We start from the raw sequence: 23,991 nt of genomic DNA on the forward strand, positions 1-23,991 counted from the left end.
GATTCTTATTAATCTATGAAAGACACCAGCAAGTTCACGATACAGATATTCCGTAAAACATTACGAGATGCAAGCAAGAGTTTGGGCCACGCTTTATTGCTTCAGAAACGCTTTTGAACGAAAGAGAGAAAAACGAAGAATAATCAATGCATCTTGCAGAGGATCACTAGCCACTGCGAGCTCTATATAAAAAGGTGCCTGTGCTAGCAGATCATCATTCAGTTGAGGATCTCCAGTCGTGCAGTACATCCAAACAGTAGGCAGACATGAAGGTAAGCATTCACCTGAAGATGGACCACGGACGAAGGAATCTTATGAAGAGGTCTTTTATTCCAGGCGTTCATTGTGTTCTCTATGGCCCTGGCTCTTGCCAGCGCGGCGGCAGTCGACGATTCAAAGAAGGAAAAGCGCGGACTGTGGGAGCTGGGATCGTCCCAACAGGAATCGTACGAGACGTACGGCTATGGCCACCAGCAGTCTCACGGATACTATGGCAACGACTACTCCGAGAAGGAAGTGAAGCAGATCATCACCAAGAAGGTCCCCGTTCCGTACCCAGTTGAGGTCGAGAAGCACGTCCCAGTCGAGGTGAAGGTCCCGTACCCAGTTGAGGTTGAGAAGAAGGTCCCGGTGTACGTAGAGAAGAAGGTCCCAGTGTACGTCGAGAAGAAGGTCCCAGTCCACGTTGACCGCCCGTACCCAGTGGAAGTGAAGTACCCAGTCCATGTCCCAGTTTACCAGAAGGAATACGTCGAGGTTCCGAAGCCATACGCAGTTCATGTCGATAAGCCCTACCCAGTGTACGTGAAGGAGCCAGTGTACGTCGAGAAGCCAGTCCCGTTCACTGTTCTTGTGAAGAAGGAGCACAAGAAGCCATTCTTCGGTTGAATGTTAAATATAATATGATAGAATGAATTTTATATTGCATTTTCATCTTATTGATCTGCTTAGAATGTGTTGTAAGTACAATGCTCGTTTACTCAAAAATAATTATCTTGGAAAGAAATTTTTTTTATCTTGATGGCCTGTCCTGATGTTCTATGTGTCTATGTGTCAATAGATTTATGGTTCGTGCAGCTGCAACAGACATGCTCAGTTTTGACATCAACATAGTTTATGTTCATATTATTGAGAAAAACATGATCACATATAAATCCCGGTGGTACAGCTCGAGAGTGGTAGTTAGACAATAAACTTTTCGATATTTGATAGTTAAAGATCCATAACCTTCCATTTTTTATACAGAGAGATTGATCTTATAGGGCAGTTTGATGAAAGACTTTTCAATGATGATTCATGATATTAATAATAAATCCAGGGATCACATCACATTCGGATCGTTCCCCCGTAGCAAGGACTGACTATCCGGCTACGAGGAGCAAATAAGTCTACTAAGCAACTATAAGATCGGCATGACTTTAGAGGTTGTTAATCCAAGACGAAGAAAAGGATCTACGCTTAGTTTAGGCTAGGCTTTACACTTTTTTCTAATGAAGCATTAGACCAAACATCATCCAATTTTAACTGAGTGTTGAGACATTTCATGGAAGACATAGAAATACTGTATAATGTGAATTAAGTAAGACCGAGTTCCTAGTTCATTTCCCTGACTAATACTTCCTGCTTCTAATAGTTGCTTTGGGTCTGCAACTTCAAGAGGTCTTTTCCTATCATTAAGGTGATTCTTGACCGAACCCTCGGTATTGCCACCAATACTTTGGGTACATTATATTTTAAGTATTATATGTTGTGCATTTGATTGCATATATGTTGGAATCCAAATATTGGTTTAATATTACGCACCTTTAACACAAAACATCCAAATTGAAGATACTCCAGGCCGTTCTAAAGGAAGTATAACAGGGAGTAAATCTATTACCTCCATACAAAAAAGGAAGAAGTTTTGCTGAAAATGTAACGCTACCGTCATATATACTACAACACACACGCGAACTACACCGATCATGACATGCAACAAGGATCGCAAAGTGTTGAGAAATGAAAAGAGATGCAACCTGTCATTTATGTCACGCACGACTGCTTTTTCGTCGATAATTGCATCAAAACACTAGCAAGCGAGGGAAGTCAATGGTTAGCCGTTGACCCCCGTTTTGGTCAATATAAAAAGGTGTCTTCGCTAGCAGATCATCATTCAGTTGAGGATCTCCAGTCGTGCAGTACATCCAAACAGTAGGCAGACATGAAGGTAAGCATTCACCTGAAGATGGACCACGGACGAAGGAATCTTATGGAGAGGTCTTTTATTCCAGGCGTTCATTGTGTTCTCTATGGCCCTGGCTCTTGCCAGCGCGGCGGCAGTCGACGATTCCAAGAAGGAAAAGCGCGGACTGTGGGAGCTGGGATCGTCCCAACAGGAATCGTACGAGACGTACGGCTATGACCACCAGCAGTCTCACGGATACTATGGCAACGACTACTCTGAGAAGGAAGTGAAGCAGATCATCACCAAGAAGGTCCCCGTTCCGTACCCAGTTGAGGTCGAAAAGCACGTCCCAGTCGAGGTGAAGGTCCCGTACCCAGTTGAGGTTGAGAAGAAGGTCCCGGTGTACGTCGAGAAGAAGGTCCCAGTGTACGTGGAGAAGAAGGTCCCAGTCCACGTTGACCGTCCGTATCCAGTGGAAGTGAAGGTCCCAGTCCATGTCCCCGTCTACAAGAAGGAATACGTCGAGGTCCCGAAGCCATACGCAGTTCATGTCGATAAGCCCTACCCAGTGTACGTGAAGCAGCCAGTGTACATCGAGAAGCAGGTTCCAGTGACGGTGCACATCAAGGAACACCAGAAGAAGCCATTCTGGGGTTAAAGGGCTACTTGTGAGATGTAATTTACTGGTAGAATAAAGATCCAACACTGATCCTCAAATAACTGTGTAGTTTCCGACTTTATTGTTAATGTTGCTTCGTAAGCTATTTCCACTTCATAGTTTTTTTGCTTGTAAGACTACCTGTTTGTTGAGACAGTCTTTTTACTGTTGGAACCTGTATGGACTTCCATCTCGATTGTTCCTGCAGAGCAATAACTAGCCCTCCTGTTGGGTGGCGTAAATAAGTCTTTTTTAATTTTTTACTTTTTATATGTCTGGTGTACAGTTTTCTTGGTTGTTGATTTCAGCTTGTTTTGTGTTTGTGGCGTTTGAAGTTTTGTGACGTAAAAAGTTATAATCTGAGATGGAAAATGTACAATATACTTTATCGACGGGATGGAATATTTTGATATTATACCAAATCCATTATTTGAAAATATGGCTTAAAGCAGGGATAATTAAAAATAAATGAAATAAAATAAATAATAAATAAATCGAACCTTTATGTTTAGCTGCTGAGACGAATTATACAGGGATTTACTTACCAAATAAGTACATTTATGGTTTAAGTATGAATGAGAACCGTGGCCTTTCGCTGAGCCGTTAGTTTTGCCTATGAACGGGACACGGCTGAGAATTGAACCCAATTTTATGAGGGTATCTAATAGCAGAGTTTTAATGCTAATGATGATTTCTATTGCATGAAAGAAATAAAACAATATTGTTGCAAATCCCATAAACTCTTGACTATTGTTGTTGTATTCTAATTGAACGGTCTGGCCGTATTACTTGTGAGTTAGTTTAAAGGTACATTTAATTTCCATTTGAACATTGTCGTTCTTCATTTTGTTTGCAGAGAAACATTACATGTTCTAATATACATCATAAAGCAAAGATTTGACAGATCTAAGACATAACCGAATTTATATCAAAAGCAATATCAGCACGGGATGACAATGGGTTGTACATGATCGAAATGTTGTAAAAAGGAAAAGATGCAACCTACGCTGCTTTGAGTCACGCTCTATAGCTTTTCTGGGGAGGAATTGCTTCACACGTAACCACAAGCGAATGGGAAGTAAACGGAGAATAATCAATGCATCTTGCAGAGGATCACTAGCCACTGCGAGCTCTGTATAAAAAGGTGCCTGTGCTAGCAGATCATCATTCAGTTGAGGATCTCCAGTCGTGCAGTACATCCAAACAGTAGGCAGACATGAAGGTAAGCATTCACCTGAAGATGGACCACGGACGAAGGAATCTTATGAAGAGGTCTTTTATTCCAGGCGTTCATTGTGTTCTCTATGGCCCTGGCTCTTGCCAGCGCGGCGGCAGTCGACGATTCCAAGAAGGAAAAGCGCGGACTGTGGGAGCTGGGATCGTCCCAACAGGAATCGTACGAGACGTACGGCTATGACCACCAGCAGTCTCACGGATACTATGGCAACGACTACTCTGAGAAGGAAGTGAAGCAGATCATCACCAAGAAGGTCCCCGTTCCGTACCCAGTTGAGGTCGAGAAGCACGTCCCAGTCGAGGTGAAGGTCCCGTACCCAGTTGAGGTTGAGAAGAAGGTCCCGGTGTACGTCGAGAAGAAGGTCCCAGTGTACGTGGAGAAGAAGGTCCCAGTCCACGTTGACCGTCCGTACCCAGTGGAAGTGAAGGTCCCAGTCCATGTCCCCGTCTACAAGAAGGAATACGTCGAGGTCCCGAAGCCATACGCAGTTCATGTCGATAAGCCCTACCCAGTGTACGTGAAGCAGCCAGTGTACATCGAGAAGCAGGTCCCAGTGACGGTGCACATCAAGGAACACCAGAAGAAGCCATTCTGGGGTTAAAGGGCTACTTTTGAGATGTAATTTACTGTTAGAATAAAGATCCAAAACTAATCCTCAAATAACTGTGTAGTTTCCGACATTACAGTTTTGATATTGGAGGTTTTAAAGAGTGTAAGTTTGGAAGCCTGATCCTGATTTTTAGTTTGTCGAAGAATATTTCTACAGGTTTCTAGAAATATTGTTGAAGACCTAGTGAATTCAATGCAAAGCATTCTATTTGAATGGCCCCATAACATTGTAATCCGATCTAAGCGACCGATCCACCACGGCATCAGGCAAGAACAAACCAATAGATTTATATGAAGCTGCCCTATCTGAAGCCTCAGAACATGTTACAGTCCACAGTTGATAGAACAATCCTCAAAAACAATGATGAATGTCTTAACTGTTTGCATCACCTATCGCAAAACTACAACATCGAGAGGTCAGCAATTTCTGACTTTCTGGCTAACTCAAAAGTAGCTGGAGAGATCTGCACGCCATCATGGTAAATTTAAAGCGTAAAAATGTTATCTTAAATAAAGAAAATCTTACGATGAAGTAAAACAATAGATTTGTCGGTGCATTATACGTGCTGTACCTCGTGTGATTGATGGTGAATGAATACATGAATGAAAGAAGATTGAACGACTGCTATAAGTAAAGGGTTCGGAATGGCTCAGCTGCTGTTGCACCGACCAAAGCTCTTGGCTTAAAAGATAGAGAGAAGGGAGAAGAAGATGGAAAACTACAAAGAGCTCCAGACTTCGACAAACGCCCTCCCTCGCTACGATCAGGACTTTGCACATGGATTACGGAATACTCGGCAAAAAAGCGTCCGATCACACCCGGGTTAAGGCGCCACTTCAAAGACGGTAAAGACCCTGACGGTGGATGACGGAACAACAACGAATCCATATAACCTAGCATACCCGGGATAGAATATGCTCTTTTACGGTTCGGAGGAGGATATGTCTAACAACGACCATTTTAAATGACATTTGACATTACGATTTATTTTGCAACTTACAATAAATTTTAATTCAAACAATAGGAATTTCAACGTCTTTGTAGAAACGATTTGTAGTTGGGATGCCGTTTTTCTGTTATTTCTGAAGGAAAAGGAGTTTTGTATTCAACATCTAAGATGCCTTTAAACAGTGGTGGATCAAGATATTGAAAGACCCAGAGCGGAATGGCAGTTGAGGCCCTACTAATAGTGATATTAGAGGGAAATAACAGGATTTCTCTCACCGATGAGGCCCCTCTGACTGACGAGGCCCCGAGCGGCCGCTCTTTCTGCTCCTAGGTTGATTCTTATTAATCTATGAAAGACACCAGCAAGTTCACGATACAGATATTCCGTAAAACATTACGAGATGCAAGCAAGAGTTTGGGCCACGCTTTATTGCTTCAGAAACGCTTTTGTACGAAAGAGAGAAAAACGAAGAATAATAAACGCATCTTGCAGCGGATCACTAGCCACTGCGAACTCCATATAAAAAGGTGCCTTCGCTAGCAGATCATCATTCAGTTGAGGATCTCCAGTCGTGCAGTACATCCAAACAGTAGGCAGACATGAAGGTAAGCATTCACCTGAAGATGGACCACGGACGAAGGAATCTTATGAAGAGGTCTTTTATTCCAGGCGTTCATTGTGTTCTCTATGGCCCTGGCTCTTGCCAGCGCGGCGGCAGTCGACGATTCAAAGAAGGAAAAGCGCGGACTGTGGGAGCTGGGATCGTCCCAACAGGAATCGTACGAGACGTACGGCTATGACCACCAGCAGTCTCACGGATACTATGGCAACGACTACTCCGAGAAGGAAGTGAAGCAGATCATCACCAAGAAGGTCCCCGTTCCGTACCCAGTTGAGGTCGAGAAGCACGTCCCAGTCGAGGTGAAGGTCCCGTACCCAGTTGAGGTTGAGAAGAAGGTCCCGGTGTACGTAGAGAAGAAGGTCCCAGTGTACGTCGAGAAGAAGGTCCCAGTCCACGTTGACCGCCCGTACCCAGTGGAAGTGAAGTACCCAGTCCATGTCCCAGTTTACCAGAAGGAATACGTCGAGGTTCCGAAGCCATACGCAGTTCATGTCGATAAGCCCTACCCAGTGTACGTGAAGGAGCCAGTGTACGTCGAGAAGCCAGTCCCGTTCACTGTTCTTGTGAAGAAGGAGCACAAGAAGCCATTCTTCGGTTGAATGTTAAATATAATATGATAGAATGAATTTTATATTGCATTTTCATCTTATTGATCTGCTTAGAATGTGTTGTAAGTACAATGCTCGTTTACTCAAAAATAATTATCTTGGAAAGAAATTTTTTTTATCTTGATGGCCTGTCCTGATGTTCTATGTGTCTATGTGTCAATAGATTTATGGTTCGTGCAGCTGCAACAGACATGCTCAGTTTTGACATCAACATAGTTTATGTTCATATTATTGAGAAAAACATGATCACATATAAATCCCGGTGGTACAGCTCGAGAGTGGTAGTTAGACAATAAACTTTTCGATATTTGATAGTTAAAGATCCATAACCTTCCATTTTTTATACAGAGAGATTGATCTTATAGGGCAGTTTGATGAAAGACTTTTCAATGATGATTCATGATATTAATAATAAATCCAGGGATCACATCACATTCGGATCGTTCCCCCGTAGCAAGGACTGACTATCCGGCTACGAGGAGCAAATAAGTCTACTAAGCAACTATAAGATCGGCATGACTTTAGAGGTTGTTAATCCAAGACGAAGAAAAGGATCTACGCTTAGTTTAGGCTAGGCTTTACACTTTTTTCTAATGAAGCATTAGACCAAACATCATCCAATTTTAACTGAGTGTTGAGACATTTCATGGAAGACATAGAAATACTGTATAATGTGAATTAAGTAAGACCGAGTTCCTAGTTCATTTCCCTGACTAATACTTCCTGCTTCTAATAGTTGCTTTGGGTCTGCAACTTCAAGAGGTCTTTTCCTATCATTAAGGTGATTCTTGACCGAACCCTCGGTATTGCCACCAATACTTTGGGTACATTATATTTTAAGTATTATATGTTGTGCATTTGATTGCATATATGTTGGAATCCAAATATTGGTTTAATATTACGCACCTTTAACACAAAACATCCAAATTGAAGATACTCCAGGCCGTTCTAAAGGAAGTATAACAGGGAGTAAATCTATTACCTCCATACAAAAAAGGAAGAAGTTTTGCTGAAAATGTAACGCTACCGTCATATATACTACAACACACACGCGAACTACACCGATCATGACATGCAACAAGGATCGCAAAGTGTTGAGAAATGAAAAGAGATGCAACCTGTCATTTAAGTCACGCATGACTGCTTTTTCGTCGATAATTGCATCAAAACACTAGCAAGCGAGAGAAGTCAATGGTCAGCCGTTGACCCCCGTTTTGGTCAATATAAAAAGGTGCCTTCGCTAGCAGATCATCATTCAGTTGAGGATCTCCAGTCGTGCAGTACATCCAAACAGTAGGCAGACATGAAGGTAAGCATTCACCTGAAGATGGACCACGGACGAAGGAATCTTATGAAGAGGTCTTTTATTCCAGGCGTTCATTGTGTTCTCTATGGCCCTGGCTCTTGCCAGCGCGGCGGCAGTCGACGATTCCAAGAAGGAAAAGCGCGGACTGTGGGAGCTGGGATCGTCCCAACAGGAATCGTACGAGACGTACGGCTATGACCACCAGCAGTCTCACGGATACTATGGCAACGACTACTCTGAGAAGGAAGTGAAGCAGATCATCACCAAGAAGGTCCCCGTTCCGTACCCAGTTGAGGTCGAAAAGCACGTCCCAGTCGAGGTGAAGGTCCCGTACCCAGTTGAGGTTGAGAAGAAGGTCCCGGTGTACGTCGAGAAGAAGGTCCCAGTGTACGTGGAGAAGAAGGTCCCAGTCCACGTTGACCGCCCGTACCCAGTGGAAGTGAAGGTCCCAGTCCATGTCCCCGTCTACAAGAAGGAATACGTCGAGGTCCCGAAGCCATACGCAGTTCATGTCGATAAGCCCTACCCAGTGTACGTGAAGCAGCCAGTGTACATCGAGAAGCAGGTTCCAGTGACGGTGCACATCAAGGAACACCAGAAGAAGCCATTCTGGGGTTAAAGGGCTACTTGTGAGATGTAATTTACTGGTAGAATAAAGATCCAACACTGATCCTCAAATAACTGTGTAGTTTCCGACTTTATTGTTAATGTTGCTTCGTAAGCTATTTCCACTTCATAGTTTTTTTGCTTGTAAGACTACCTGTTTGTTGAGACAGTCTTTTTACTGTTGGAACCTGTATGGACTTCCATCTCGATTGTTCCTGCAGAGCAATAACTAGCCCTCCTGTTGGGTGGCGTAAATAAGTCTTTTTTAATTTTTTACTTTTTATATGTCTGGTGTACAGTTTTCTTGGTTGTTGATTTCAGCTTGTTTTGTGTTTGTGGCGTTTGAAGTTTTGTGACGTAAAAAGTTATAATCTGAGATGGAAAATGTACAATATACTTTATCGACGGGATGGAATATTTTGATATTATACCAAATCCATTATTTGAAAATATGGCTTAAAGCAGGGATAATTAAAAATAAATGAAATAAAATAAATAATAAATAAATCGAACCTTTATGTTTAGCTGCTGAGACGAATTATACAGGGATTTACTTACCAAATAAGTACATTTATGGTTTAAGTATGAATGAGAACCGTGGCCTTTCGCTGAGCCGTTAGTTTTGCCTATGAACGGGACACGGCTGAGAATTGAACCCAATTTTATGAGGGTATCTAATAGCAGAGTTTTAATGCTAATGATGATTTCTATTGCATGAAAGAAATAAAACAATATTGTTGCAAATCCCATAAACTCTTGACTATTGTTGTTGTATTCTAATTGAACGGTCTGGCCGTATTACTTGTGAGTTAGTTTAAAGGTACATTTAATTTCCATTTGAACATTGTCGTTCTTCATTTTGTTTGCAGAGAAACATTACATGTTCTAATATACATCATAAAGCAAAGATTTGACAGATCTAAGACATAACCGAATTTATATCAAAAGCAATATCAGCACGGGATGACAATGGGTTGTACATGATCGAAATGTTGTAAAAAGGAAAAGATGCAACCTACGCTGCTTTGAGTCACGCTCTATAGCTTTTCTGGGGAGGAATTGCTTCACACGTAACCACAAGCGAATGGGAAGTAAACGGAGAATAATCAATGCATCTTGCAGAGGATCACTAGCCACTGCGAGCTCTGTATAAAAAGGTGCCTGTGCTAGCAGATCATCATTCAGTTGAGGATCTCCAGTCGTGCAGTACATCCAAACAGTAGGCAGACATGAAGGTAAGCATTCACCTGAAGATGGACCACGGACGAAGGAATCTTATGAAGAGGTCTTTTATTCCAGGCGTTCATTGTGTTCTCTATGGCCCTGGCTCTTGCCAGCGCGGCGGCAGTCGACGATTCCAAGAAGGAAAAGCGCGGACTGTGGGAGCTGGGATCGTCCCAACAGGAATCGTACGAGACGTACGGCTATGACCACCAGCAGTCTCACGGATACTATGGCAACGACTACTCTGAGAAGGAAGTGAAGCAGATCATCACCAAGAAGGTCCCCGTTCCGTACCCAGTTGAGGTCGAGAAGCACGTCCCAGTCGAGGTGAAGGTCCCGTACCCAGTTGAGGTTGAGAAGAAGGTCCCGGTGTACGTCGAGAAGAAGGTCCCAGTGTACGTGGAGAAGAAGGTCCCAGTCCACGTTGACCGTCCGTACCCAGTGGAAGTGAAGGTCCCAGTCCATGTCCCCGTCTACAAGAAGGAATACGTCGAGGTCCCGAAGCCATACGCAGTTCATGTCGATAAGCCCTACCCAGTGTACGTGAAGCAGCCAGTGTACATCGAGAAGCAGGTCCCAGTGACGGTGCACATCAAGGAACACCAGAAGAAGCCATTCTGGGGTTAAAGGGCTACTTTTGAGATGTAATTTACTGGTAGAATAAAGATCCAAAACTAATCCTCAAATAACTGTGTAGTTTCCGACATTACAGTTTTGATATTGGAGGTTTTAAAGAGTGTAAGTTTGGAAGCCTGATCCTGATTTTTAGTTTGTCGAAGAATATTTCTACAGGTTTCTAGAAATATTGTTGAAGACCTAGTGAATTCAATGCAAAGCATTCTATTTGAATGGCCCCATAACATTGTAATCCGATCTAAGCGACCGATCCACCACGGCATCAGGCAAGAACAAACCAATAGATTTATATGAAGCTGCCCTATCTGAAGCCTCAGAACATGTTACAGTCCACAGTTGATAGAACAATCCTCAAAAACAATGATGAATGTCTTAACTGTTTGCATCACCTATCGCAAAACTACAACATCGAGAGGTCAGCAATTTCTGACTTTCTGGCTAACTCAAAAGTAGCTGGAGAGATCTGCACGCCATCATGGTAAATTTAAAGCGTAAAAATGTTATCTTAAATAAAGAAAATCTTACGATGAAGTAAAACAATAGATTTGTCGGTGCATTATACGTGCTGTACCTCGTGTGATTGATGGTGAATGAATACATGAATGAAAGAAGATTGAACGACTACTATAAGTAAAGGGTTCGGAATGGCTCAGCTGCTGTTGCACCGACCAAAGCTCTTGGCTTAAAAGATAGAGAGAAGGGAGAAGAAGATGGAAAACTACAAAGAGCTCCAGACTTCGACAAACGCCCTCCCTCGCTACGATCAGGACTTTGCACATGGATTACGGAATACTCGGCAAAAAAGCGTCCGATCACACCCGGGTTAAGGCGCCACTTCAAAGACGGTAAAGACCCTGACGGTGGATGACGGAACAACAACGAATCCATATAACCTAGCATACCCGGGATAGAATATGCTCTTTTACGGTTCGGAGGAGGATATGTCTAACAACGACCATTTTAAATGACATTTGACATTACGATTTATTTTGCAACTTACAATAAATTTTAATTCAAACAATAGGAATTTCAACGTCTTTGTTTGCAGATACGATTTGTAGTGGGATGAAGTTTTTCTGTTATTTCTGAAGGAAAAGGAGTTTTGTATTCAACATCTAAGATGCCCTTAAACAGTGGTGGATCAAGATATTTGGAGACCCAGAGCGGAATGGCAGTTGAGGCCCTACTAATTGTGATATTAGAGGGAAATAACAGGATTTCTCTCACCGATGAGGCCCCTCTGACTGACGAGGCCCCGAGCGGCCGCTCTTTCTGCTCCTAGGTTGATTCTTATTAATCTATGAAAGACACCAGCAAGTTCACGATATAGATATTCCGTAAAACATTACGAGATGCAAACAAGAGTTTGGGCCACGCTTTATTGCTTCAGAAACGCTTTTGAACGAAAGAGAGAAAAACGAAGAATAATCAATGCATCTTGCAGAGGATCACTAGCCACTGCGAACTCCATATAAAAAGGTGCCTTCGCTAGCAGATCATCATTCAGTTGAGGATCTCCAGTCGTGCAGTACATCCAAACAGTAGGCAGACATGAAGGTAAGCATTCACGTGAAGATGGACCACCGACGAAGGAATCTTATGAAGAGGTCTTTTATTCCAGGCGTTCATTGTGTTCTCTATGGCCCTGGCCCTTGCCAGCGCGGCGGAAGTCGACGATTCCAAGAAGGAAAAGCGCGGACTGTGGGAGCTGGGATCGTCCCAACAGGAATCGTACGAGACGTACGGCTATGACCACCAGCAGTCTCACGGATACTATGGCAACGACTACTCCGAGAAGGAAGTGAAGCAGATCATCACCAAGAAGGTCCCCGTTCCGTACCCAGTTGAGGTCGAGAAGCGCGTCCCAGTCGAGGTGAAGGTCCCGTACCCAGTTGAGGTTGAGAAGAAGGTCCCGGTGTACGTAGAGAAGAAGGTCCCAGTGTACGTCGAGAAGAAGGTCCCAGTCCACGTTGACCGTCCGTATCCAGTGGAAGTGAAGGTCCCAGTCCATGTCCCCGTCTACAAGAAGGAATACGTCGAGGTCCCGAAGCCATACGCAGTTCATGTCGATAAGCCCTACCCAGTGTACGTGAAGGAGCCAGTGTACATCGAGAAGCAGGTCCCAGTGACGGTGCACATCAAGGAACACCAGAAGAAGCCATTCTGGGGTTAAAGGGCTACTTGTGAGATGTAATTTACTGGTAGAATAAAGATCCAAAACTAATCCTCAAATGACTGTGTAGTTTCCGACATTACAGTTTTATATTGGAGGTTTTAAAGAGTGTAGGTTTGGAAGCCTGATCCTGATTTTTAGTTTGTCGAAGAATATTTCTACAGGTTTCTAGATATATTGTTAAGGACCTAGTGAATTCAATGCAAAGCATTCTATTTGAATGGCCCCATAACAAACCAATAGATTTATATGAAGCTGCCCTATCTGAAGCCTCAGAACATGTTACAGTCCACAGTTGATAGAACAATCCTCAAAAACAATGATGAATGTCTTAACTGTTTGCATCACCTATCGCAAAACTACAACATCGAGAGGTCAGCAATTTCTGACTTTCTGGCTAACTTCAAAAGTAGCTGGAGAGATCTGCACGCCATCATGGTAAATTTAAAGCGTAAAAATGTTATCTTAAATAAAGAAAATCTTACGATGAAGTAAAACAATAGATTTGTCGGTGCATTATACGTGCTGTACCTCGTGTGATTGATGGTGAATGAATACATGAATGAAAGAAGATTGAACGACTGCTATAAGTAAAGGGTTCGGAATGGCTCAGCTGCTGTTGCACCGACAAAAGCTCTTGGCTTAAAAGATAGAGAGAAGGGAGAAGAAGATGGAAAACTACAAAGAGCTCCAGACTCCGACAAACGCCCTCCCTCACTACGATCAGGACTTTGCACATGGATTACGGAATACTCGGCAAAAAAGCGTCCGATCACACCCGGGTTAAGGGGCCACTTCACGATACAGACTCTGCTAGGAATAGGAGGCTGACTTGCATGACGGAACAACAACGAATCCATATAACCTAGCATACCCGGGATAGAATATGCTCTTTTACGGTTCGGAGGGGGATATGTCTAACAACGACCATTTTAAATGACATTTGACATTACGATTTATTTTGCAATTTAGAATAAATTTGAATTTACACAATAGGAATTTCAACGTCTTTGTAGAAACGATTTGTAGTTGGGATGCCGTTTTTCTGTTATTTCTGAAGGAAAAGGAGTTTTGTATTCAACATCTAAGATGCCCTTAAACAGTGGTGGATCAAGATATTTGGAGACCCAGAGCGGAATGGCAGTTGAGGCCCTACTAATTGTGATATTAGAGGGAAATAACAGGATTTCTCTCACCGATGAGGCCCCTCTGACTGACGAGGCCCCGAGCGGCCGCTCTTTCTTCTCCTAGGTTGATCCTTATTAATCTATGAACGACACCAGCAAGTTCACGATATAGATATTCCGTAAAACATTACGAGATGCAAGCAAGAGTTTGGGCCACGCTTTATTGCTTCAGAAACGCTTTTGTACGAAAGATAGAAAAACGAAGAATAATAAACGCATCTTGCAGCGGATCACTAGCCACTGCGAACTCCATATAAAAAGGTGCCTTCGCTAGCAGATCATCATTCAGTTGAGGATCTCCAGTCGTGCAGTACATCCAAACAGTAGGCAGACATGAAGGTAAGCATTCACGTGAAGATGGACCACCGACGAAGGAATCTTATGAAGAGGTATTTTATTCCAGGCGTTCATTGTGTTCTCTATGGCCCTGGCCCTTGCCAGCGCGGCGGCAGTCGACGATTCCAAGAAGGAAAAGCGCGGACTGTGGGAGCTGGGATCGTCCCAACAGGAATCGTACGAGACGTACGGCTATGACCACCAGCAGTCTCACGGATACTATGGCAACGACTACTCCGAGAAGGAAGTGAAGCAGATCATCACCAAGAAGGTCCCCGTTCCGTACCCAGTTGAGGTCGAGAAGCACGTCCCAGTCGAGGTGAAGGTCCCGTACCCAGTTGAGGTTGAGAAGAAGGTCCCGGTGTACGTAGAGAAGAAGGTCCCAGTGTACGTCGAGAAGAAGGTCCCAGTCCACGTTGACCGCCCGTACCCAGTGGAAGTGAAGTACCCAGTCCATGTCCCAGTTTACCAGAAGGAATACGTCGAGGTTCCGAAGCCATACGCAGTTCATGTCGATAAGCCCTACCCAGTGTACGTGAAGGAGCCAGTGTACGTCGAGAAGCCAGTCCCGTTCACTGTTCTTGTGAAGAAGGAGCACAAGAAGCCATTCTTCGGTTGAATCTTAAATATACTTTGTTAAATTGAATCTTTTATGTTTTAATGCGGTCGATCATTGATTATAAGAGCAATCAATTCACATTTTTGCGTATATTTTTTCTTCCTTTAAGTATATTTACGCCTAGTTCCCGGATAGGGAAGTTTTTATTTGCAGGAGTAACACCACAGCAAGATGTTCATGAAGTACATTAATCCGTATTATTTAGATCAAACGGCAAACCAATATTACCAACGATCATCGATTGGCATCACTCGGAGCATATTTACAGAAGTTTTGTTAGGTCGTTGCATTCTTCACAACTAAGGAATACAATAGTATACCTTAGTTCATGCGCAGGATAGAACAAAATGGACGTCATATGCCTATGACAATTGATGTATACAAATTTTATACAATCATCTAAAAGTATATGGAAGAATCTCACAAACGAATGACAATATGACATAGACCATGCCTTTGTACAGAACAAGACTAGCAATCGATCAGGTTAACTTTCGTCTTAATAGATCATCATAAATAACTTACAATATCCTTGGAACTAGATTTTCGCAAATTGCTACCGAACTGTGGTAACAATTTCAATACAAAAAAAAAAAAATATATTTCACACTTAAACTAAGCCAGCTTTCATTGGTGATTATTTTGATGAAACACAAAACTTCAAAGGCCTAATGGTCATTTAGTACTTCTCATTCCATGGATGGAATGGATGTAAGCGAAAAGCAAAGACATATGCAAGTCGTGTCGACCTTGAATGAGACAGACTTTGGTGTAACAAAACTGTAAGACGATTGAAAATGCACCGGAAGATGTAATGGATTCCTCGTTATCCACATCATCCGAGCAAACTGTAACGGAAGTTCAAAGTACTGCAAGAGCCGCCCTGCCACAGAAAGTTATCCACCGACGCAAATGCATTCGGTGACTCGTACTATTAGGTAAGGTTTGGTGTCAACGCATCAGTGACCTCAATGGAAAGGCCCAATATCGGTCAATACCCCTTCTGCCAGGAGCCTGGGGCCGCATGAATTGGGCTCGGTCGGATGCGTTTTCCATCATGATGGGTCCATCACACTCCCCGCACGCGGCGATGGGTGCGATAAACTTTTCATTTTCTCGTTAATTTTCTCTGTTCGTTGGAAATAGAAGAGGCGAAAAAATAAAGCTAACCCCTTTATTAGTAACAACGATGCGTTGTGGCCGGGGTGGCGACTAATTGCGCAAAGGTGCAAACGTGTGCGGTAACTGATTTGGGTTTCTTCGATGGTGCGCTTTCGATGTCCACTAACAACAGATGCCGAAGAAGAGAGCGAGTCGATTGGGTGGAGACGGTCGGTATAAAAGATGCTCACCGTCGGCCAAAACAGTATCATTCGGTTGTGATCGTTCACTGGAAGCACGTTGACGGTAGACACCAAATATCGGCAGGCAGACATGAAGGTAAGCATTACAGTGAAGTTTTGAGTTTGCAGACAGAAGAAACCGGAACTTACTTTCCAAATGTTGTTATTTCAGGCGTTCATTGTGTTCTCTATGGCCCTGGCCCTTGCCAGCGCGGCGGCAGTCGACGATTCCAAGAAGGAAAAGCGCGGACTGTGGGAGCTGGGATCGTCCCAACAGGAATCTTACGAGACGTACGGCTATGGCCACCAGCAGTCTCACGGATACTATGGCAACGACTACTCCGAGAAGGAAGTGAAGCAGATCATCACCAAGAAGGTCCCCGTTCCGTACCCAGTAGAGGTCGAGAAGCACGTCCCAGTCGAGGTGAAGGTCCCGTACCCAGTTGAGGTTGAGAAGAAGGTCCCGGTGTACGTCGAGAAGAAGGTCCCAGTGTACGTGGAGAAGAAGGTCCCAGTCCACGTTGACCGCCCGTACCCAGTGGAAGTGAAGTACCCAGTCCATGTCCCAGTTTACCAGAAGGAATACGTCGAGGTCCCGAAGCCATACGCAGTTCATGTCGATAAGCCCTACCCAGTGTACGTGAAGGAGCCAGTGTACGTCGAGAAGCCAGTCCCGTTCACTGTTCTCGTGAAGAAGGAGCACAAGAAGCCATTCTGGGGCTAATTTTGTGAGTTACGAATGATGTTGGATTGTGCAATACATTAGTTGATCTAAAATTAATCCCCTTTGTTTCATTATGCAATGAACAGAGAGCGTTCAAAGCTCATTGAGAGCAACAAAATGGCAGCTTTTATTACGTTGCTCTGCAAGAGATGGTCCAGTAACCTACATTCCCTGTGAGACATGCAAGCGTGTAGAACATAATTAATGGGCTGATTTAATTTAGGTGCTAAATTGTCTAGCCCAGCTAGGAAATGTCCCATTTGGTAAACTCGTCCTGCTGAAATAGTGAAAATTTGTCCCAATGTTGTTTATGTCAGTAATTTTGCTACAAATCGGAACAGCAAACTTTCATTATCATCCGCTAGATGTAAAACTGTTAAACTTTCAAGATTAACTGTGAGGAATCCGTTTGTTCAGGTCACTTTGGAGTCAAAAAACCCGGTAGGGCCCATAATGCATTAAAATGCATATGTGGCCTTGGTGGTTAGCCCTGTTCAAGAAACAGGCTTCTTTCGTCTATCCTGGGTCTCTGTTTGAGATTTTTTGTTGTTGGTTCAATGTACTCCAAATACTCAACGGCCTAATTCCGCAGTAGCGCATCTGGCAAGTTCGTGGGTTGTGAGCCCGATTATGAACCTCCAAACCCCCTCCCCTCCTCCCTACACTCTTCCTCCCCGCCCCTCCCCCTTTTTAGCAAGGATTATGTGTATGGGGCCTTTTCCCATTTTGCTCATGACGAGGTATAAAGCAAATTGAAAATAACTGCTCGCTCCCCGAAAATGGGTTTGCCGTGTCTGGGCGGCCAGCTGCCAAATGAATGCAGACTGTGCAGTAGTGTTCCGGTTTTTCGTCTAATGAGCTGGCCGCAGCAGTGCAGCTGGCCCGGGTACGTACGTGATGGATAGTGCACTTCGTTTTGGTAGTTGTCACTGCAGCAGCGGCTTTCATCCCACCACCGTCCCCCCCCCCCCCCTCGTCACCAATTCGCCATTTCGTCCTTGTGTGACTTAGTAGTTGCCATGTTGGCTGTCAACGATGTGGCCCGCTTCATGAGAGAGGATGAAATTATTCATAACCATACAACTTATGCCTGCCCGTACTGCCCTGTTGGGGGAAAGTTTTTGTTTTCTTGTCCGTGTTGTTTTGTCCAACTGTTTGGGTTTCGTTCGCTCTTCGCTCTTAAAGTTTGTGATATGTTGTGTGTGTGTGTGTCCGAAGAAAGGAACTGGAGATGAGTGTAGTCTAGCGAGTGGCATAAAGAGCGTGATCCGTGACATTTGAAAGTCGTTAGTTGTCAGTTTATTAATCATGTACCTCCAGAACGAGTTGATTGATGTGCAGATGGTTGCTACATGGCGCTGTTTCGTTGTTTCAAATCAATGGCAATTAGTGGTTGCGACGGTTGCAATTCGTAAAATGTTTTTTAGTAAATCTTTTCAGGTATAAAAACATTTCGATAGAAACCCACAAAAAGGTCTCCCAAGAATGAATCTCTGAATCCTAAAATATTGGTGAACTCCAGTTAGGAACAGGGACCAATTGTGGAGATGACAGCCTTTGCGACAGGAGCGTGTAGGTGTGCAGCAATGTCCAAAACGACCTCCCGGACCGGGTGTCCAAAATTATTCAAAACGCTGTCGGTATCGGGCAGGCAGTGGGTGACTAGAGGTAGACCACGGAGAAAAGAGAGGCAGAAAACCGAAACGGAATATTGATGGTTATTGATGTGTCAGGAATTATTATGATTATCTATCATGAATATGTATTCGAATCCGGTGGGGAAATCGCCTTCAGCCAACACGTCCTGATTCCGGCTGCTTCATTTCTCACCACGGGATGACAACGGGTGGTGATAAAGAGGATGCGATGGTGGGCTGAAGGTACCAAGTGGCAAAGAACCGGGAAAGAACGAGTGGACGAGGGAAAGACAAAAGAAAAGCACCAATAAAGGCTCGCAACGATTCCATTTACCGAAACAGGAAGGACACCAGCTCGGTTTCATGTTTTACTGAGTTTGTGTTCTCTTCCGTTTCCTCACCCGACGTCCTGGCGTCCGATACACGTTTGATATTATTTAAATCCTTCGCGTCCGCTGGGGATCGTTTTTTTGGCTTTGGTTTTTCTTTTTTGTTTTGCTCGGACGCATCGGAGGCCCGAATTTCGGGCAAGTTTCCAACTTAAAGATGAAGATAAAACACAAAATGCGCGAAAGACGGTCGTGAAATGTTGGTGAACGACACTGAAAAAATGCTTCGCAGATGTCAATGATGGAGTTTAGGGGACAATTTTTGTTTTTGTTATCCTGTCGCCCAAAATGTCTCTTGAGCGGGGTGCATTTTACCGGGCAGGGGCCGATTATGGTGATCCGATATCGATTCCAATTTCTCAACACACTTTCTGTACACACAAGCGCTTGGGTGAAATGTTGATACAGAGCGCGATCGAGGGCACGTTTTGTGGCCGTTTTTGTGGCATTTGGGTGCAAACACACGTGGCCGTGCGAATCCACGCAAAGCGCCGCTTATCCGTGCCATTGGTGTGAAATTTTTGCAAGCATCAAAGATTCGATGAGCAAGACTAAAACGACAAAGGAGTGATAAGCTTTTGAGAATATCTAATCACATTTTCCTATCTGAAATGGTTCTTCAGTTTAATGTTTTGTGAAAGTTGCTTGGAAAATGTATGTGGAATTAATGAAAGTCTGGGTCCTTCAAGCCCTTGGTAGTCCTCCACCAACAAAGCACAAATTGCTCGTCTAGACGAGAGTCAATTACAATTAGATCTGTCGGAATGGTCGTGGGCATAAATGAAGAAGTACTCTTCTTTTGAGATATTGTTTTAATATGAAAATCTATAAAATTTAATTTCCTTGGGGACTTGTTATCGTATCACTCTACCTCCCCCCTTACCCTCCCGCGATACCAGCCTGTCTACCTTGGTCGGCGTTCATCCTCATAGCTCTGGTTCGTTAGCTCCAGCGCTTAGGCCGAAGCGAAATAGCTTGCCCAAGGGTGAAACGATGCCCCCGTATTGCTAGCGTTTAAGTGTGAACGGGACAGAATGGGCAGGAAAATGGTGGAAAAGTGGTCCATTCCGAAGCTTCGAACTGTGGCGGAACGTAACGAGCAATCTGTGCCAATAATGGCTGTTGTTTGCGATGAAACTGGAACTCGGCGAGTCTCCGGAGAGTTGGGTGCTCCGTAGTTCCAGGCCTCAGCACAGTCCGCTCGCTAGCCGTCCATCGTATCTGTGGAGGCATTAGAGGCCACGGTTGGTTCGAAAGCCTGAGGGAACAGCCGGAGCACGACACGACCCCGTGCCTATTCCGGTGAGAAGTTTTTTTTTCCGCTTCACATAAATACATTTGTCTCGTCTTGTGCGTTTGGTGAGCTTGGGATGGCAGTCGAGTGGAATGGGGGGTAATATAAACCTGATTTTGAGTTGGTCTCAAGGAGCTGGTAGTTGGAGGAGGCTTATTCGCAGGAAAAGAAGCTAAGATGCGTATTATTGTTAAATCAATTTTCCGACCAGACGAGCTCATACGCAGCTTAAATAAATCACTTTGTCCAGCGACAAGCTGTGCAGGAGTTTTCCTGCTGTTTTCCATCGCGGAGACGGAGATGTGAAAATTAGCTTAAAATGGTACCACAGTGATAAGCCTGGACGATGGAGGAGAGAAGCTTTAAATCAAGTTTCCAAGCCACTGTCTTTCTTGGATCTTGTGAGATGAAGGAGAAATTCTTCAAGGCTCATATAGTTGTAATAAATAAGTAAAGCAACAGTGAAAAAATATTGTAAACAGTTATCGCCACTCAGCAAAAAGTGGAACACGAAATAAATAAAAACTAGCTACTGTAACCCCCTTTAAAAATTATAGCTCCCTGGTACAATAACAGTTCGCCCAAGAAAAACTGTATGTGGTTAAAAGTTGGAACAAAATAACTCATGTCATTTGTCATCCATTGCGAGAGAAGAGGCAATCCAAAGGTGGTTAGGGAGCTTTATCCCATTTTCCGGTAAAAAGAGATGCGGTTGCAACTGCATCCGCGAAATTGTACTGGGCAAAGACGCAGCAAGCAGTACAGCCGGGTTTTTGGACGGTGTATTGGCATCCGGGTGTATTGGGTGGGTTTTCCGTCCCTTCCGAAGCTGGAAACGATCGGCGTCGCCCGACCGCGAAACCGCGCGAGTGGTGGCCCGTTTCGAAAGGAATGTTTTACTAGCAATCCTTTCGTAAGGGAATGAAAATTCCTCGCCTTCTTCGCTCGGTAAGAACGTTGTAATCGATGCGCTTGTGTGTTCGCTTTTTGTGTGGGTTGTTAGTCAGCTGTGTTTGTGGTTAGGTTTGGAGTGGCCAGAGCCAAAGAAAGGGAACTACTTTCCACCACCAAGAAAACGGGCAACGGGACGGATCGTTTCAAGGGTTCTGTTTAGTGTGAAGGTTTATCGCTGTACAAGAATGTACGGTGGTCGGATGTTTATTTGTTTTTATTTATTTAATGGTATTTGATGGCGTTATACAATCCATTGCCAACGCTGTAATACAGCAATCTTCTGATTGAAGGAAGTTTGACACTCTTCGCGATATTGTTCCTAAGCAAGGAGTCCGTGCCGACGGTTGAGAAATGGCAGTCATCGCTCACCGGCAGCAGCACAGGTACTTCCAGAGGCGATTGTGTAGGTTAAGCGACGGTAACGGCACTTTGGCTCTCAGACATTCCTTGTGATTGATGAGTGTTTGCTTAGCCAGGGCTCTAAGGTTCGCACCTTGGCGTGGAGGTGTAGCTTTTAAAAGTGAATGCATTATCTGTGCAAAAGGCTGATTATTGCCCACAGTTAACACCAACGCTGCTACATGCTACGTGCCATTTACTTGTCTTCGCACTGGCTGCGTTGTGTCTGTACCTTAGAGTTTGGTGTTTGTCTTAAACTTGATCGAGATTGCTGTGAAACAAAGACGGAGAGCTTCTGATACATCAAACTGTTGATATTCAAATTTAAATGGTAAAGACCATAAACTTTCACCTCTTCATTTGCTGGAGGTCTTTCACGCTCTTGCTCGTTCCTGCAGAAGCGCTTTTACTTTCCAGCGATCTTCAGCGAACTTGCCAGCATCCTTCAACGTTCCAGCAGTGCTCCATGTCCTACCGTTTCTTAATTTTTCATTACTTCATTTAAATGCGATATTATTTATTCCCAGGGCAGGTTGATGAATTGCGGTGTTTGTTTTTGCGCGCTTTTCCGTGCAGCTTGGTGTGCGCAATTTAGCACTTGCATTTTTCTCTTGCAGCTTGCCTCACGCGAACTACTGACGACGATGATGCCCCGCGTATCATCGTTGCTGATGATAATGGAGGTGTCGATGATGCTCCATTGACGCAGTGCAGCTTCAGCGGTAGAATCTCTTTTTGTTGGTGTGTGCGCCATTGTATCTTCTTTTCCTGTGCTTTCTGTGAGTCCGTTCGGTTCACGCGGAATGCGCTTTCTTCGCGACGGAACTTGGAGCTGGAGAACCTTTAAAATCTGCTCTAATGCTGGTGCTCCGGGTTTGCAGAAGGGGGCTAAAGTATGCTCTAGAACAAAGGCACAAAGTACATTGCCCTCGACTCGGGTGGTTTTTGTGCCAAGCATTTATCGTTGATTATTCGGAATGAAGAGCGATGAATCTGGCAAGGTGAGATGAGTTTACAGGAATTGATGGTGGTCGTATGTCATACGTCGTATGGCGGCGCTTGTCTGGAAGCGAAACCTTAGCACTTGCTGCGAGTAGAATAAGCAATATTTCATCACACTTATCAGTGACGCTTTTCTTGGAGAAAATCTTTTTTCGGAAACGGACTCACCCACGCGCCAACACTTAGCTGATCCGCGAACCTCCCATTAAAACGGAACTACTAAAGCTTCATTTGATCCGTTGGAATTCATTCATTATATTGTGCCCGTTTGCTTCGCGAGCAAGCATTACGAAATCATAGCCAATTTTCGCACATCACATGATTTGTTTTCCCCGTTAAAGGCCCGGTTGTTTAATCACAGCCCTTTTGCCTCTCCACTGCTCGAGTCTCGCTTGCATCGTTTTTTTTCCAATGTACAGTAAAATATTGCAGCCGCAGCTCAGTAAAAATCAAAATAAAATATATCACCCACCACGACCGCGTTCGGTATGGTTGAATGGGAAAACATGGGAAAATGTTGCTACACGCAACGCGCCTACCGAATATTCGTCGCATATTATCTACTGCTTGGGGAGTATGGCTGGTTTTCATTTGTGTGCTCCTATTTTCCTTCATTCGCACCGCCAACCAACCGAAGGTACACATTAACCAGAGCTCGAACGCACAATATTGGCATCATCTGCCGATACATTAATCATTGAATAAATTAAATAATGATAAAACATTCATAAAACGCCTTCCGTGCCGAAGAACTGAGGCGGGCGACAGAGGCGCAGAATTTGCCGTTTGTTCACATCCGCTGTTTGTAAACTTTGACAAGTGGGATGTCGTGCTGATCGGAGTCATTCGGGGTGGTAGGCTGGTGTACGCAGTTTCATCGGTTAACATGTGTGCTTTTCGTGTTTGGGGTAAATATGGCCCTTGCACGACACGGAAGAAGAATGCAAGAAGCAGCCTTAAAAATGCGGAGAATAATACAAGTTTGATCGTTTCCCTTTCAGTTGTGATTATAAAGATGAGTCACGTTTCGTTACGTGGTATAAGTATTGGAAAATCTTTGTTCGAGTTGAACTAGAGCTATTAAAAGGATGTTGCTGTTTCGTCGTCCCATCAATAGATGGCGCTGAATGGCGGGAGTAAACCTGACAGAAGATCGCATGGTTCCTGTGTTTGTTGCTATGAACCTAGGTACTGTTCTAAAGCAAGTCTCAATATACTGCAAGTGTTCTGAGGAGACGTGGATGGCTCAAATCGAGTTGGAATTGTAGAGAAAATGCTCCAGAAAAACTGGAAGGATAGGCCCACGATTGTAGC

General features: G+C 44.0%; 8 protein-coding genes across 10 annotated transcripts in view; all 8 read left to right on the forward strand.

Moving 5' to 3' along the window:
• The window catches only part of LOC118506178 (titin-like), a 2,974-nt gene extending 1,998 nt beyond the window's left edge, over nt 1–976 (forward strand). The window contains exon 3 of the mRNA XM_036042951.1: nt 337–976. Coding sequence (XP_035898844.1) covers nt 337–888 — 552 coding nt within the window. The 3' untranslated portion in view covers nt 889–976. The remainder of the gene's footprint in view (nt 1–336) is intronic.
• A 1,172-nt stretch (nt 977–2,148) lies between these two features.
• LOC118503334 lies at nt 2,149–3,598 on the forward strand. The gene is made up of 2 exons (XM_036036498.1): nt 2,149–2,206; nt 2,271–3,598. The coding sequence occupies exons 1-2, from the start codon at nt 2,201–2,203 to the stop codon at nt 2,820–2,822; spliced, it is 558 nt and encodes a 185-aa protein (XP_035892391.1). The 5' UTR covers nt 2,149–2,200; the 3' UTR covers nt 2,823–3,598.
• A 306-nt stretch (nt 3,599–3,904) lies between these two features.
• On the forward strand, nt 3,905–4,703 carry LOC118503333. Its single transcript, XM_036036497.1, has 2 exons — nt 3,905–4,044; nt 4,109–4,703. The coding sequence occupies exons 1-2, from the start codon at nt 4,039–4,041 to the stop codon at nt 4,658–4,660; spliced, it is 558 nt and encodes a 185-aa protein (XP_035892390.1). The 5' UTR covers nt 3,905–4,038; the 3' UTR covers nt 4,661–4,703.
• Nucleotides 4,704–6,071: 1,368 nt separating this feature from the next.
• On the forward strand, nt 6,072–6,920 carry LOC118503202 (mantle protein-like). Its single transcript, XM_036036190.1, has 2 exons — nt 6,072–6,223; nt 6,288–6,920. The coding sequence occupies exons 1-2, from the start codon at nt 6,218–6,220 to the stop codon at nt 6,837–6,839; spliced, it is 558 nt and encodes a 185-aa protein (XP_035892083.1). The 5' UTR covers nt 6,072–6,217; the 3' UTR covers nt 6,840–6,920.
• Nucleotides 6,921–8,080: 1,160 nt separating this feature from the next.
• On the forward strand, nt 8,081–9,549 carry LOC118503203. The gene is made up of 2 exons (XM_036036191.1): nt 8,081–8,157; nt 8,222–9,549. Exons 1-2 carry the CDS (start codon nt 8,152–8,154, stop codon nt 8,771–8,773), a joined length of 558 nt encoding a protein of 185 aa, XP_035892084.1. The 5' UTR covers nt 8,081–8,151; the 3' UTR covers nt 8,774–9,549.
• Nucleotides 9,550–9,855: 306 nt separating this feature from the next.
• Nucleotides 9,856–11,255, forward strand: LOC118503204. The gene is made up of 2 exons (XM_036036192.1): nt 9,856–9,995; nt 10,060–11,255. Exons 1-2 carry the CDS (start codon nt 9,990–9,992, stop codon nt 10,609–10,611), a joined length of 558 nt encoding a protein of 185 aa, XP_035892085.1. The 5' UTR covers nt 9,856–9,989; the 3' UTR covers nt 10,612–11,255.
• Nucleotides 11,256–12,091: 836 nt separating this feature from the next.
• LOC118503201 (mantle protein-like) lies at nt 12,092–15,029 on the forward strand. Of its 3 annotated transcripts, XM_036036188.1 has the most exons (3): nt 12,092–12,177; nt 12,242–12,727; nt 14,870–15,029. In XM_036036188.1, the coding sequence occupies exons 1-3, from the start codon at nt 12,172–12,174 to the stop codon at nt 14,933–14,935; spliced, it is 558 nt and encodes a 185-aa protein (XP_035892081.1). In that variant the 5' UTR covers nt 12,092–12,171; the 3' UTR covers nt 14,936–15,029. The 3 variants fall into 3 exon arrangements, with proteins under 3 accessions (XP_035892081.1, XP_035892080.1, XP_035892079.1); XM_036036187.1 differs by lacking the exon at nt 14,870–15,029 and having other exon boundaries at nt 12,242–13,021; XM_036036186.1 differs by lacking the exons at nt 12,092–12,177; nt 12,242–12,727 and adding an exon at nt 14,168–14,319 and having other exon boundaries at nt 14,384–14,987.
• Nucleotides 15,030–16,319: 1,290 nt separating this feature from the next.
• On the forward strand, nt 16,320–17,114 carry LOC118508099 (mantle protein-like). The gene is made up of 2 exons (XM_036047581.1): nt 16,320–16,375; nt 16,451–17,114. The coding sequence occupies exons 1-2, from the start codon at nt 16,370–16,372 to the stop codon at nt 17,000–17,002; spliced, it is 558 nt and encodes a 185-aa protein (XP_035903474.1). The 5' UTR covers nt 16,320–16,369; the 3' UTR covers nt 17,003–17,114.
• The last annotated feature ends 6,877 nt before the right edge of the window (nt 17,115–23,991 follow it).

This window comes from Anopheles stephensi, chromosome 2 (genome assembly GCF_013141755.1).
Source record: "Anopheles stephensi strain Indian chromosome 2, UCI_ANSTEP_V1.0, whole genome shotgun sequence".
Classification (NCBI taxonomy): Eukaryota; Metazoa; Arthropoda; class Insecta; order Diptera; family Culicidae; genus Anopheles; species Anopheles stephensi.